Below are 15870 nucleotides of genomic sequence, written 5' to 3' on the forward strand. Positions count from 1 at the left end.
CTTTCAGTGCAAATGCTCTTGAACATCGAGACAGTGTATTACGATCCTTACCCTGTACAGTGGTGAACCGGCGAGCAATTCCAGCTGCAGTGTTGAACCGATTTTCTGTGGAGATTCTCCGCATTATCCTGTCCTCTCTTGCATTTGTCTTTCGTGGGCGACCAACCTTCTTGGTGGATTAATTGAGTTTGTGATGTTTTAAAGATGCAATATTCTAGAAATCACAGACTTGGAATGATCAACTTCTCTTGCTACAGCTGATAGGGTCACCCCTTTGGCCTTCATCTGGACAACCTGCTGCCGGAGAATTTCAGTCACTTTGGAACAGCTCACCATCTTGCAACGTCAGTGAAAACTGGAAAGTTTGGCTGCCAGTTAAATAGGGTATGTCAGATAATTAAGGAAATTAGCACCAGGTGCCAGATTAACACCAATAACTTGCAGGTATCTGAGTGTTCTCTAAATTTGATCATTGTTCTTTTTCAATTATCTCATTTAAATTTTTATACTGTGCTTTAGAATATATACAAATCATGAAATGAGCTTAAAATATTGCTCTTTTACTCCTGTTAGGATAAATTCACATAGCAATTCAGTGACCTTGACGTTTAGGAAATTGTGTGTTCTCAAATTTTAATCTGCAGTGTATGGTTATTAACACATAACACAGAGAAGACGCAACACACACGCTATCATTGTTAAACAAACACTGACACAGTAACACGTAAACGATAGACTTTTATGACACACAAGAAGGATCAGGTGTGGAACAGAGGGAGGGTGTGGACTCATGGACAAACATACACACACACCCACAAACACACACGGGGAGATGTTTTGGAGGAGGGGCCATACCGTGACAGAGCCCCTCCCCAACGGCGCGACTTGCCAGCAACGTGCCAGCCTATCGGGCTACAGCCCCGAAAACAACGCCAAATGGCGAAGCCGGAAGACCGAGCGACCCGATACAGGCCAGCGCGAACACGACAGAGGGGCGAAGGACATGTACCAGGACAACAACAGACACGGGAACAGACACACTGACCGATACAGGCACTGACACAAAGGGGGACAAAGCGATTGGCACAGACAATGTGATGGGGACAGACACAGTGACAGGGACACGTATTAAACTACATCGAGGATTGCTAGAGAGTCCAGGGAAGCCGGCAAGAACCCCAGCCTGTTGAAGTCCAACCTGCCAGTGGGAGATCGCCCCTCGCCGATTTAGGGGGCGGTGACTTCTGCGCACTCATTTCAGGAGGCGCACCAGCTACTTTGCCTGTCTCCGGGAGTTTCCTCCTCGGACAACGACGACACCTCTCTGAAAGTCACATGAGGCATCTTGCATGCCTCAGAACGGCGTGCCCTGGGCGGAGCCTTGGACGGAAGCTTGGGTACCAGAGGCCCGTCGTGCTGGTAGTCTGCAGACGTTGTGTCGCTGTCCAAGGGAGCGTCTCCATAAAGGACCTCCTCCACCTCCATCGAAGGATCCTTCCCGCAGTTGAACTCAGAGTCTGACGGCAGACTAACGTCGCTGTACTCATTCCTTTCATAATCCATGTAGCCCTCGTTGTAGTCCATGGAAGGGTAGTAGGACCCTGCGGACTCCGACTCCAAATACTGGACTTCATTGTACCAGTCCCGGTAGTCCGACGTGGTTCCGTAAGACTCCTCAGAGTCCAGCCCTGAAGCACACTCAGGAAACCTGGACCACACTCAGAATCAATCTCAAAATCAAGGCTGATCTGTTTTTGACAAGGTGTTAAAACATGTCAAAAATGTTACTGAAACCTGCTGCTTCAACCTGTGATTGCTACATAGACCACGTTAATCCTCTGATACCAGAGTAGCCCACGTCCAAATTCCCAGATAGTTTGAAAGTATTATAAATGCATCCCAGTTCAAGGGTTTAACATAAAATTATTCAGGCTTGCTTTGCAAATTTTATCTCACTACCAAACAAACTGAGAGCCGTAGCTCTTTTTACACACAAATAATAAACTGCTTGATCATTTCTATTTGATAGTCACTGAATATAGTTACTTTCCTAAATATATTCCTCATGCCTGTGTTTGTTTACCCTGCATTTCTGAAGAAAGAACATGTGACTGTGTAATTCTATATAAAAAGATTGAACAGTCAATGTAACAACTATATATAGAAATAAGTTGCGTTAAAAAGATACATTAACTGGAGCCTACTTTTTGTTTGTTTTGTTTATCACATGTGTAACCAGCAGAGAAAAAAACGTATTCAAATTTAGTAATACATGAGAAAGTATTACACAGCCACTAAATCAAATTATATGTAATTTCAACAGGCATCACTACACCAGTACACTGGGGATGAAGTACATCACTGTCACATTTCCTGTCCTGTGGGCTAAAGGCTACACAGTGACGTATGAATAAATGATGCATTACCTGAAGTACACACTGGGTGGGCTACTGTCATTTCTTACAGGTTTACAGCATCACTGTATTTTTAAGCAAAATTGAGAGACTAAAAGGATGGTCGCACAGTTTCCAAAGAATGTGTGTTTTAACCTGCTATGAAATATTTTTTTGAGAAATATCGATTCCTGACACAATTAATTAATTCTTTGGGGTTTCTCTGTCTCTATGAATTCAACATAAACTCTGTTGTCATGAAATGCTCTGACTTCACTTGCTGTGACTCATTGTGCTGTGTTGCTTTCTAGTGTTCAGTACAGTTTCCTGAGTTCACTGTCGCCCCCCTGTGGCTGATTAAGGTCTTTATATTGCTTGTTTTACTACTTCAAAAACAGTTTACAAAAGAAAATCTGGAAACAACAAACTCTGGATTTTATATTTCATTTATATTTTATCTTTAATCTCCTATTTCTTCAAACTAAGTGGCTACAATAGAAAAAGTGGTTTCAAACTTTATTTACTCACCATAGTAAACATAACATAAAATAAAAATTCTTGTATCTTCACATAAATGTTCAATACAGCAGCTGTGTGTTTCACTGGTATGTGATTAAGACTAAAGTGGTATAAATGTCAGTCTGTATTCACACTCTTCTGTTTGATAGTGTAAGATAAGCCCACCTCTCATCTATGTGGTCGCTGAGTTCCTGTTTGATACCATTTGACCTAAATATATTCAAAGCTTCTGCTATAGGAAAGTCTGGACTAATGCATGTGACTGTGAGCTCTGGGCATCCATGACAACCAAAGATATAATTTATGGTCAATCTGTAGAAGAAATACCCAGAATTCCATTACCAGTCAGTCTGATCAAACTCAAACCTGACCTCAGGGACTTTGACAGGAGTGATAGATGTGGCATCTGGTGTAACAGATGATGCAGGACACAGGAGAGGCCAAGCCTGATACCAGGGCAGACTAGTACATCTTTAACTTATCAGTAAACAAACAAACAAAGCAAATGAGTAGAAAAACAAGAAGGAAAAAAGGATTATCACACTTGAATGAGTTTTGTGATCTTGAGAACAGAAAAAGGAAGCGGTTATAAGCTAAAAGGGGTGTAATGAACAAACGCTCTGCTAAATGCACAACACACTTTCCGTGTCTTTGCTGTTTGACAGTAACCAAGATCACAACATCTTCCCAGTGCTTAAATTTAGCATTTAGCCTAAAGTTATTACTTACTGAAGCTGCAAGTTTCACTTCTGTGTGACCAGTGTGAACCAGTGTGTGAAACATGTCTTTCCGAACATCAGGAAATTTTACGGTAGCAACAATCCTCATGTTACTGGCAGGTAAACTTTGAATATTTCCTTTATTTTTTTACTTTGTTTTTTGGGCACGCATGATATTGCTTTGACAATGGACAGTGGGTAGGCCAAGACCCTAAGTGTAAATTATGTGTGGGGTTTGGCACGCTGAAGCATGTTTTATCAGCGTCTAAGTTTAGTTTGTCACATGTGGAGACACAATCAAGATCTTAAGAGTGTTAGAGTGTTTGATAGTAAATGTCTAGAGATTAACACATTGCTCAGTGGAATATCTAATAAAGCGATTAGGTTTGTATGAGAAGTGGAGCGTGTTGGAGAATGAGCATTGGCTTTAAATATTGGTAGATGGGGTGAAGGACGAGACTGGAAATTGTTTGTTGATGTAAATAAAAAAACTACAGGTCCCACAATGTACTGTGTTAACCTCGCTGAGGCTGGACATGGTGTGGTACTCATAAAAAAAAACAAAAACAAAAAAAACCCCCGGATACATTAATTTTGAGAGCTTACAGTTTCATTTGAAGATGCAGTGTCTGAGGTGAGAGAACGCAGGTGGGAGGCACATATAAGACCAGTAGAGACAGGTGTTAGGGGATTTGTCACAAAGTCTGCCACATTATAACTTGTGCAGTTCGGCACAGATTTGGCAGTAGCTGTGAAGGAGTTGTCAGAAGTAGCTGAAAGGGCTAGTCAGTGGTTGTGGATAAGGAGAGCTCAGTCTGGTTGGGGTAATGCCCCATAAAGGCAGAATGGATGAGGCTGTCATGTCATGGTGTAAAGTGGTAGATCCAGATGGAACTGGTGGCATTGAGGAGGCATTGATGGTGCCAGCTTTAGTCACCAGGCAGCCCAGGGTGGATTGGTGTTAGAGAATGCTTAAAGGTAATAGCCAAGTGGAACTGGCAGCACTGAGCGCGCATTAATGGTGCCAGTGGGGCTGGGTATGGCCTTAGTCACCGGAAAGGCCATCATGGTTTTTACAGTAATATTAGCACAGTGTTTAAGAGGTGCAGTTGTGTTTATTAGTCGCACAGTGTTTAAGAGGTGCAGCTTGGTTTAAAATGAGCTTGGAGGGTGTGAGACTGAGACACCAGATCTCACTGTTGAGCCTCCTGGAGGTGTCGTGGGCTTAATTCAATGATCCCCACCAAAGGGAGGTGCCTACCTGATGAGCTCGCGATGTTGTGGTTGGCTGGAGTGAAGAGAGTAAAGATATGAAGCTCTAATGGTGTTCTATTGGCATCGGATATTCATCATGTTATCCCGTGTATATATACACACAATTGATGTACATTTGTGGGAACTTGAATAGGGTAGAAACTTTATTTATTTTAACAGGTGGGTATAGCTAAAATATGTGAAAAGCTACTTAAGAAAAATCCCAGATTTTTTAATAACTGCAAACAATTTGAGATCTCAAATAACTTTCTGCACCTGGAAATTCCCACTACCTGCACATCTAAACTGAAGATTTTAATATTAGTGTGTGTGTGTGTGTGTGTGTGTGTGTGTGTGTGTGTGTGTGTCTATTCAAAATTGTACAACGTTCCATAGTGAATATTTTAACTGTATTAAAGTGTATTGTATTCCTTTGTGGCTATCACAGCACACCACACCTTCATGCAGAGGCGGTTCTAGGACGTTTTAACTGGGGAGTCCCAGAGGTAGCAAATAGTTGTCTAGAGGTGGCTACAGTGTGTTGTTAATGTGCATGCACAGTCTGCTGAATTTTTTATATGCTTTAATATTCTACTAATAATAGGCTAAAACAAATTAATACTCCACATGTATGCACATACATAACTGCTGATGGTCAATCTCCTTTTTTGCGTATCCGTTGAAATGAACTCAAAATGTCTAATCTGAATTATATAACAACATATTTTATACTGTATATTGATATAATAAGACAATTACCCTGGATGGTCTTGGATAAAGAATATAAAATAGGTCCTAACCTTGTTTAAGTGTGATGAGGCAGGATGCAAGCGAATCAATGTTTAACGTAAACGAAAGTAGAAGTCGAGAACTGTAACGGAACGCTCGCCGCTCACTAATCACGTGGTTTGGCCCGCAGCGTGCAGTGGGAGGGTTTTGTTTGTCTGTAACCACGCCTGCACATACCTGCACCTTGTTTGTATGTATTTAAACCCTCTTCATAGTGTGCAGAATTTTTGGTCGTTGTTGATGTTAATGTTAGCATCGTCATTGTTAAATGTTTTCGTGTTCATCGTTGATGTTGTATGTGAGTGCATTGTCTTTGTGTGTTAATAAATGTTTGTCCACGTCGATGGAGTCTGTGCGTCCTGCACCTCGCCCTTTGGCTCTCGGGGCACACCGTGAAAAAAACACAACATACAAGTACGAACTTACACAAAGGGACACACAACAGTTACACAACATGACAATAATAATGGACAAGGGTAAATACTAACAGCGTGGTATTTGATTAGGAAGGAACTAGACACAGATGAAAGCGAGGAACATCACTAATAAGGGGGGCGTGGAAATGTGGGAACAGGGAAGTAAACAAAGGGCACGTGGAGACACGCCTACACGAGGGAAAACAAACACAAAGCCACGTGGAATGTCCCATCACGTGAGAGAGAGAGCTGAGGAGGGGGGCGTGACATTAAGGCCTTTAATGGAGTTTGCTTTGCAGAACAAATTGTGTGTGTGTGTGTGTCTTTTATGTTTATAAATAGTTTATGTATGAGATATATAGTTTATATATAGTCATGCACATACAGGTTACATATAGTGTGTATATAGTTTTGTTTTTTTTTATGAAGTTTATCTTTCTCTATTTATCTTATTGTACTTAATCTTATTTAAACACCAAGAGAATTCTATGTATACTGTGTACTTGGCAAATACAAAATTCTGATTCTGATACCACTTCCATTATTCTCTGATTACCTGTGAGAGTTAAAGGTGCATTAAGGGGATCTCTACAAATCAACATGGCCATTTTAAGCCACCATTTTATCTTTCTCTAACACTTACCTCAGAATTGAGTCTTGTAAAAAAATCACTTTATGGAAAATGAGAAAATATGAAATACATAAAGACCATAACGGATTTAAGATTTGTCACTAAATCCACCTCTTTGCACCTTTAAATTGCATGCCTCCATCGCCAGTATCTATTTGTTTATCTTGCAATAGTGCACTGTTTTGTATGTTTTATAACTGCAGAGTCCTATTTGTGGTTCTAATGCCAATGTGTGTTTGTGTGGGTTTCATTAAGTTCAACATCATCATCATCATCAGCATCATCAGCATTCACACCATGACAGTCACACTCAAATAAAGAGAAGAGATACTGATAAGAGTGTAAACTCACTCCTATAATCCTGGTGTGTGTGTGTGTGTGTGTGTGTGTGTGTGTGTGTGTGTGTGTGTGTGTGTGTGTGTGTGTGTGTGTGTGTTTCAGGAGCTCAGTCTCAGGAGAGTGTAACTCTCTCCTCTCAGAGCCTCTGTGCTCTTACTGGATCTGAAGTACAAATCCCCTGCAAATATACATCTAGTTCCTCCAGTGTCAGAGCGAGAGAGTGGTATCAGGTCCAGAGATCTGATGGAGAACCACAAGACCTGAGCAAAGACCCTCAATACTTAGGACGAGTTTCTATAAGCACATTGTGGAATGACTGTACACTGATAATGTACAACGTGAAAGTAAGTGACTCTGGAGTTTATAACTTCAGATTTAGAACATGGAGTAGTGAATGGATATCTGCTTCATCTGGACTTACTCTCACTGTTACAGGTAATAACAAACATAAGACAATGAACACACACACACACACACACACACACACACACACACACACACACACACACACACACACACACACACACACACATCAATACACACCCACTCACACACACACAGTCACTGCCCTTTTTCAGTAAAGCATGCAAGAGTTGGCCTTTACAGAACTCTGGTCTGTGGTGTGGTGTGTGTGGTCTGTGTGTAGACCTGCAGGTGAAGGTGGATCCTGAGACTGTAGGACAGAGAGAGGTGAAACTCACCTGTAGCTCCACCTGCAGCTTCAGCAAGACCCCTCAGTACTACTGGTACAGGAATGGACAGTACAGGTCATATAGAAATGATGCCTCCATTATGCTCCACTCCACCAGTGTATCTGATGAGGGCAGCTACTCCTGTAGTGTGTATGGCAGCAGACAGCACTCTCCTGCAGTGTGTAAGTGCTGGATTTGAACTAAATCTCAAGACTAACTCTGAACTTCAGTATTATTCAATATTTGCCTTATTTGCACAATCCATTTTATTCTACATATTTGCATGCCACATGTGTTTTATTCTTTTTATACAACGGATATTATTCAATTAGTAATTATTCAGTCACTTGATCCATTCCAATCCAGTCTGGTCAGATCTGACATGAGAGTGTGTGATATTTCATGATGAGATAATTCACCTGATTCTCTGTCACTGATACACACAGAAACACTCAGAAACAGTTTCAACAGAGCAGTGATACTGACTACATTTACAATAGTGTGTATGTAAGAAACTGGACAGAACCATTTACAAGAGCTGAGCAAACACCAGTCCCTTCACTGTACCATCTACACTCACAGCAGCGTAGTCTGAACTTACTAAGCAAACGTGTCTTGCAGTTGGATCTTAATCAGATTAATACTGAATACTGATGGACATAAACGTAGTTATGATTGAGCTGCGTTTGTACAAGTTTATCAGACACGGCTGTGTTACTGGTTTACATGTGTCATTGTCATTGCTGAGTTGAGACTGGTTCACCATCCATCTGGTTCTGCAGTCAGAAAATAACCACTGATAATGAAGATGGTTAAGACCAACTGTGCTTCACCACAGATGGGTTATAGTCTCTGTCTGTACACTTACCTAGAACAGGCATTTCTAAAAAATATATAAACATAATGGATAAATCGTATGTGTAACGTTGTTGCTGGCCCGAGTGCCGGTGGGCGTGGAGCAGGACGCACAGACTCCCTCAGTGTGAAACATTTATTAACGTTAAACATGTAGAACAGTGGCACTCACACACAACATTAACGACAGACATGACTTATACATCGAAATAAACACAGGCTATAGTAACATCCAACAATGACTACATACGCACTTATATACATCAGCGAACAAACAATGACCAACGGTGAGGCACGCACTGACGGGGGTTTAAATAGCCAAACACACATTAACACGTAACCCCATGCAGGTGCGTGCCTTCACAGGGGTGTGGTTACAAACATGGGTGAACCCCCCTGCATGCGGCAGGCCGTATCACATGACTTGTTTGGGGGGGGGGAGCATCCCGTGACAGTATGCATATTTCCTATGCATTTATTTTGGTTTAAAAGCTAATATGAATATTCACATCTATCATTAATTATTAATATTCAGCCAGTATTACCTGAATGTTGTTCTGACTGTGACTCTCTCTGTGTTCCAGGTGTTCTGGGTAAACAGTGTTGGGGTGTGACTTACACTCCTAAACATGTGTGTGCTCTGAAAGGCTCATCTGTTGATCTCTTCTGCTCTTATAAATACCCTGGAGGACACACAGTGACAGAATCATTCTGGTTCATTACAGAGCAGCAGGTTGGTATTGAACCTGTGGATGTGAGAGTGGAAGAGGAGTATGAGGGGAGAGTGCAGTATAGACAGAGTTCCCAGAATGACTGTAGTATGACAATCACTCACCTGAGAGAGAGTGACGCTCACACATACAGGTTCAGATTCCACACTGATAGTACTGCGGGGAAATACACTGGACGTCCTGGAGTATCTCTCTCTGTCACAGGTAATGTTGTATAATTTAAAAATAAGTTTAGTAAGCTATAATAATTGTCTTTTGATTAAAAATAGCACCAGACATTTTTTATAATCACTTGCAGATCTGAAGATTACAGTATCAGACAGAAGTAGTCGAAAGCACCTGATCTGCAGCTCCACCTGCACGCTGCCCAACAACCCCACCTACATCTGGTACAGGAATGGACAGCCTGTATATAACCAGAACACTAATGGACTGTATGTGTATGACAGTAGTGAGGATGCAGGCAGCTACTCCTGTGCTGTAAGAGGATATGAGGAGCTCCGCTCTCCTGCTGTCTGTAAGATCCTCACATCTATTAGATTATGGAAAAAACATTTGTTTGTTTGAGTGTTGTTTGTTTGTTTTTGCTGCTGGTTCTGCCTACATGTTTATAAATAGCTGGGAAGCACCTTTCACTGTTGAGGGCTCTATACATTTGTGGGCACTGGCTAGCTGGTTCAGCAGTACTATATCAGTGTGTTTTGTTTGTGTTCTCATTGTCTCTTGCTCTTGTCCTCACTTTAAACTGCACTCACTCTGTGTCACTGGCAACTTCTACTAGATTACAGTGAACTCATGCTGAGTCACATATGGCTAAGACATAAGACAACTACAGCATTTTTAGATATATTTCAATTTAAGAGTTTTCAAGTGTTTAAGGTATTTTTGGAGTCTATTTTGTTGTTTTTTGTTTGTTTTTTAAATGTTTGCCCATAATTCACGTTTAATATTTAAATCTACTGGGTTTATGTTTAAATCCATGTTGTTATACTCAGTGCTAAGTCATTACACTGTGGCTATGCAACTGTTTTATTCATTTTACTGATAGTCTTACAAATATTCTTTTTACAGTTATTGTGTTCATTCAAGTTATATACTGAATGTTACTGTTTTCGTAAATATTTCTATAGTTGACTGATATTGGCTACTTTCAAACACGAACACTTAAAATAAAAAAAGATTAAGTGTATTAATTTTCATTCCTGCTCTCCTGTTCAGACCCTCCCAGAGTCCCGTCTGTTACTGACCGTGTGTCTGGTGACTCGGTGATACTGCTGTGCTACAGTGACTCCAACCCCATCAGTAATTACTCCTGGTACAAGAAGACAGGAAGTGATGTCTTACTGTTAGGAAATGGCACCAATTTAACTATATCTACAGGAACAAGTGGACGTTTCTACTGTGTGGTGCAGAATCAATTTGGATCATCTAACTCATCAGAATGGTCATTTACTTCAGGTACAGTCTGGGTTGAATTCACTGCCTTATTGTCTACATGGTGATTAAAGAAAGTGAGACAACTATCCTGCACTTCCAGTGTCAGTTTGATGAGATCATACAGCAAGACTTCTGTGACTGTTCACACGTCTGTGTAACATGCTGCCCTCTCCTTCCTGATGCAGGGAACCCAGCTGGGACATACGCAGCTTCTGGAGTCACTGTGGGTTTGTTTCTGACTCTCATTGCTGTCTGTCTATGGATGAGGTAAGAAGCTGAAGCCGCATTTATATGACACACCCTGCCAATGCTGTAGGCTGTTTACTGCTCAGTCCAGAGAGTCTTTGCTCTGATATTTACAGTATAGGGTCACAAAGTACCATCAGGTCACTGTACAAAAGAGCAAAGAAAATAAACAATGACAATTAGACTGAAGTAAAAAAACAAAACAAAACAACAACAAGAACAAATTGAAGATGCAATAAAATTTCAAAACATGAGATATGTTATTCTGGAATTGTTAAAAAAAGAGAAAAATAGAGTTGCAAAGGCATAGTAATTACATCACTCAGACAGCAAGCTGGTGGTTGGAAGAAAATATCAGTCAGGCAATCAACTAGGCTGAGAGGAGGCAGCCTGTATGAGAGGACTGGATGAGCAGAAAATTGCATATAATGCATACAGCAGTGAAACTGGAGACCATGCTGTCTAGTAATGTTGCCAAGGTGGAGAATTATTAATAAAAAGTAGAGGACCAAGTATTCAGGCCTTGAGAACACCATGAGATAGGATTTATGGGTATGACTTTAACCTACCAAAGGAGATAAATTGCTGTCTGTCAGTGACATATGATTTAAACCACATAAGTATAATTTCAGTGATGTCAACAAGGTTTTAACACAAATCATTTTAACTAGAGTTTGATTAACACAGAAGCTATTGAGCCTATTGATGTTATTACTGTGGTTCACCACCAGGGGGCGAACCACAGCTGTCAGCAGCAGGAGTGAGGAGACCAGCGCAAAAGTGAGTTTGAAGAAGAGTCGACAGAGGATTGAGATTTCAGTCCAACTCAAAATCCCTGCAAAGTTTTCCTTAAAGGGTCCAATGACCAAAGTAACAGAGTTAAGCCTGTATTTTGATTATTAATTACATAAATCATTAATCACCATGTCCCAATTCTCTTTTTCAGCATGATTCTACTCCTGTAGATGATAACTTTTCAGCCTTGGACATGCCCTCTGACCCCACAAATCACGACGTTCACTACTCCAACATTAATTTCACACGCTGCCACACACAGGAAGTATCTCTCTACTCTACTGTCCAACTAACAATGGCTCTTAGTCAAGAAGAAGAAGTCGAGTATGCCAGAGTGAATTTCTCTGCCTGGTAGGCAATGCAAATGGTTTAGTTAACCATATTTCTGTCACACTTAGACACACCTTCACACATACACATGCACTCACAAAAACATGCATGCACACTAATGCTGATGAGATACCCCTCCCTCTAAAAATAAATAAAACTAAAAATCTTGACAGAGGCCAAAACTATTTTAATAGTTATAGAAAATGCTTATACCTATTGGCCAGCTATTTTAAATCCTAAAATTTTACATGCTTTATTCAATTTTAAAATTTGGTTTCATGTTAAGACTTAAAAAATTTAAAAAATAATTACTGCAAGTGTATAGGTTAAGTAAACTCAAAGATGAAGAATTCACTGTTTTGGAAAGCATGCATCAGTAAAACAATTGTTCGAAACATCAGTTTGTTAAATAAAATATCTCTCAATATATCAAAACCATAAAATTGCACTTTTTGGAAGGAAATGTCTAGTTGTCCTTTTAGCTAAAAGATTGCGCTATTCAAACAGGATTTACTCCTCTCCACTCCCATCACACATGGCTTACCTAAAGATTCAGTCTTGGGCTTGATTTTATTGTCTTTACACATGCATCCAGTAGTTACAATTTTTCCAGAAATAGAACTATATTAAAAATAAACTTTAAATAGCATTCCTCACACTTTATTTTGAGTAGTCCTTTGGAGATAACTAATAAACTCTCAAACTCTCTGAAGTGGCAGTAATGAATCATCTAAAACATTCAAGTTAATATCTTTATTGTCACGTTACAGCCCCGCCCCATCTTCAAACGTCTTGGTGTGTGTGTGTGTGTGTGTGTGTGTGTGTTCGTCTGCGTTGCCACGCCCTTTTGTGTCGTCCACCTGTTCTGTATTAGGTGTAATCCTCTTGTGTGTGTATGTGTGCATATGTCTCCTGTGTTGTAGTACGTGTTGTTGGTGTTTGAAAGGTGTTTACTCAGCTGTGCAGTGTTAGATGTGTCGTCTGTGCGTTAATAAAAACGTATGTTTGAACGTGCCCCTTCTCTGCATCCTGTTAAGCCTTGAAGCGTGCCCCACAGCGAGAAGCAGTTGCAGTTAACTGTGCTTTCACCAAGGTTTTGTTTTAGTTGTGTATTCATGCACATTGAAGCAGATCTACACTTAGATCTAATTAGCAGTAGCCTAACACTGACCCATAACTGCACATTTTTCACTCTGGAAAGGCATCAACATTTAAAACTTATTAAATAAACCTGTTTGGAGAATTCCACAAAAACTTTCCACAAAAATGTGCCTCACAGAAATGCTGATTGAATTGCCCAGTAACTGTCCATAGGTTTACAAGCCACTTTGTAAGCAACTTTGTCCTTTTCTTAGTACAGGGAAACAAGTTAAAGTGATCTGTGCTAATTGGCCATTCACTAACGACCACACACTAGACAGAGATTAGGTTAAAAACAATATAATTTTCCTGAAGAGTTACAGTAAATGATTTTTTATTTTAGATTATGTTCTTTGTGTTTTAAAATTTTGCAGCAAGGATGAAACCCACATCTACAGCACAATCTCAAGAACATGAGAAGAAAATCCTCCACCAACCATCAATCTCCAGTCCTGCGTGAAAATGAGAAAAGTGCCAGCAGTCTTCCACCTCCTCCAAACACATATGAAATTGGTACAAACTACATTTAAAATCTTGCTGGTGATTTTGATTTATTTTAGGGATCAGTCAGGCAGGGTATTATTACCAACTGGACCAAGATACACATTATAAAATGTTTATGACATTATATTATGTATCATTGATTACATTTAGCCACAGATTGTTTACTACTGCAAGAAGGATGGTTAGAAACTCTGCATGTTATATACATATACAAACATGTCATAAACATGTATTTCATGTCATAGACATGTAGAATAATAATGATACACCAGCCCACAGTAACAGGACAGACTTTAATTCACTTCACTGCATTCAAGGATCTCGGTTCTCTTTGTAATATTACCACACATGAAGATGTTCTCTGCAGTGCAGTGACCAGTGTCTAATGACCACTGTACATACACAGTACTGCATAATTCACTGTCCATGACATTATGATGATATTTCCCTACCATTGTTTCATTCTCATTGATTAGTTTTTAGTACAATATGGTATCTTGAGAGGTGACTGGCTAGAATGAATGTCCTTGAAGGTTTTAATTTTAATTATTTATTCAGACAAATATTTTTAACACAGCATTCCCAGGTCACAGAGTAACATTCCCAGGTCCCAGGTCACAGAGCAGGGGGTCTAATAGCCTTCATTCTTGAATCCTGTACAACAAGTGACTGTTCCACTTAGAGTTGTTGGGTAGCTGAACACTGTACTTTAAATTCAGAACGAGAGATCTAAATCGTCCTTTCACCCAGTCGGCCCTGGAAACAGAACTCAGCACAGATGTAATGGCACGATCTACTCACTGGGTGGCAGCAGCGATGTGATAAGACCCTCAAAGCCGATTGTGCAGAGCGTGCCCCATATGGATAAGATTTAACATTTGCTTGTTTATATTACAGTACATTTTCCATGGCTACTCTGTATTTGCACCGAAGGCAAAGTTACATTATGCCTGAAATATTTCTGTTACATTTATCACAAAAGGCTTCACACTTCTTGCACTCAGTAAATGATTTAAAAATTGTAAAAATGACTTTTGTGGAATTCATTCTTTATTCTTGTTGGCTCCTTATCTGGTTCGCCAGCATGTTGCTTGTCCCAGAGCCATGATGATGTTTCCTCCAGACAATTAGTCGTCACTCCTAACATCTGAGTTACTGTTAAGAACTTTAGCCAAATATTTAGCAATTTTAGTCAGAATGAGACTACCAGAGCCCAGACTAAGAGCAAACGTGGCGGCTGACTTCCTGACTACAGAAAACACCTGCATTCATGTAAAAGGAAGTGCATCTCACCATCTGATTATCTATCAAAAGGTACTTACATGATGGACCGCCAGAGTCCATCTTTGCACATTATAGTTTCCTAATTTACCTCATACCTGGACATGCCTAATAATCTATTCTCTCGTTCTGCCGAGATACACCAACCCCTAAATCTCATGTTGTTACTGAGCCTCAACCCGTCTCAGCTGCCATGGCTCCTCCCACCACCCCCTGACGCCCCCTGCTGTAGCCCACCACACCTCCACACCAGCCAACTACTTCTCCGTTGCGCTTGATGGACGTTCTCATGCGGGATGGGTTTCGGACATGCGCATGCCGTCGTGATCAGACTTGGACTTCTAGAAAACTGGTCTAGAAATTGATTGCTCATTTCTTTATTTTTCTTATTTATTTGTTTTCTCTCTCTCACTCACTACTTACTTCACTCTTTACTGTTTATATTGTTACTATTGTAGTGTCTGTTACTGGTCAGAGGAGGACGGGCCCCCCTTTGAGTCTTAGTTCCTTTCAAAGATTCTTCCTCGTGCTCTAGGGAGTTTTTCAAATTATGAATTTGGATTTCTTTTTCCATTTTGATTTGATGAAGCAATGATTTCATACAAGGTAATGTAAGCCTACAAAATTTGTAAATTGCAAGGCAAACTTGGCCAACTGAATATTTGCTGTCTAACACTGAAGCTTGAATATTTCTACAGTTAACCAGGCTTGAATATCTCTACAGTTAACCAGGTCTTCCTTGCACTTGGTCTGCTTGGCTTACCACACATTATTGGCTTTCAAAGTTTTCTTCCAGTAT

General features: G+C 40.3%; 1 protein-coding gene across 1 annotated transcript; it reads left to right on the plus strand.

Annotated features, from left to right (window-relative positions):
* Window positions 1-3693: 3693 nt before the first annotated feature.
* LOC118240407 lies at window positions 3694-14738 on the plus strand. The gene is made up of 11 exons (XM_035520672.1): window positions 3694-3751; window positions 7163-7495; window positions 7707-7934; window positions 9192-9542; window positions 9637-9855; window positions 10557-10640; window positions 10719-10796; window positions 10961-11042; window positions 11753-11801; window positions 11968-12167; window positions 13661-14738. The coding sequence occupies exons 1-11, from the start codon at window positions 3694-3696 to the stop codon at window positions 13701-13703; spliced, it is 1725 nt and encodes a 574-aa protein (XP_035376565.1). The 3' UTR covers window positions 13704-14738.
* The last annotated feature ends 1132 nt before the right edge of the window (window positions 14739-15870 follow it).

Source organism: Electrophorus electricus, chromosome 21 (genome assembly GCF_013358815.1).
Source record: "Electrophorus electricus isolate fEleEle1 chromosome 21, fEleEle1.pri, whole genome shotgun sequence".
Classification (NCBI taxonomy): domain Eukaryota; kingdom Metazoa; phylum Chordata; class Actinopteri; order Gymnotiformes; family Gymnotidae; genus Electrophorus; species Electrophorus electricus.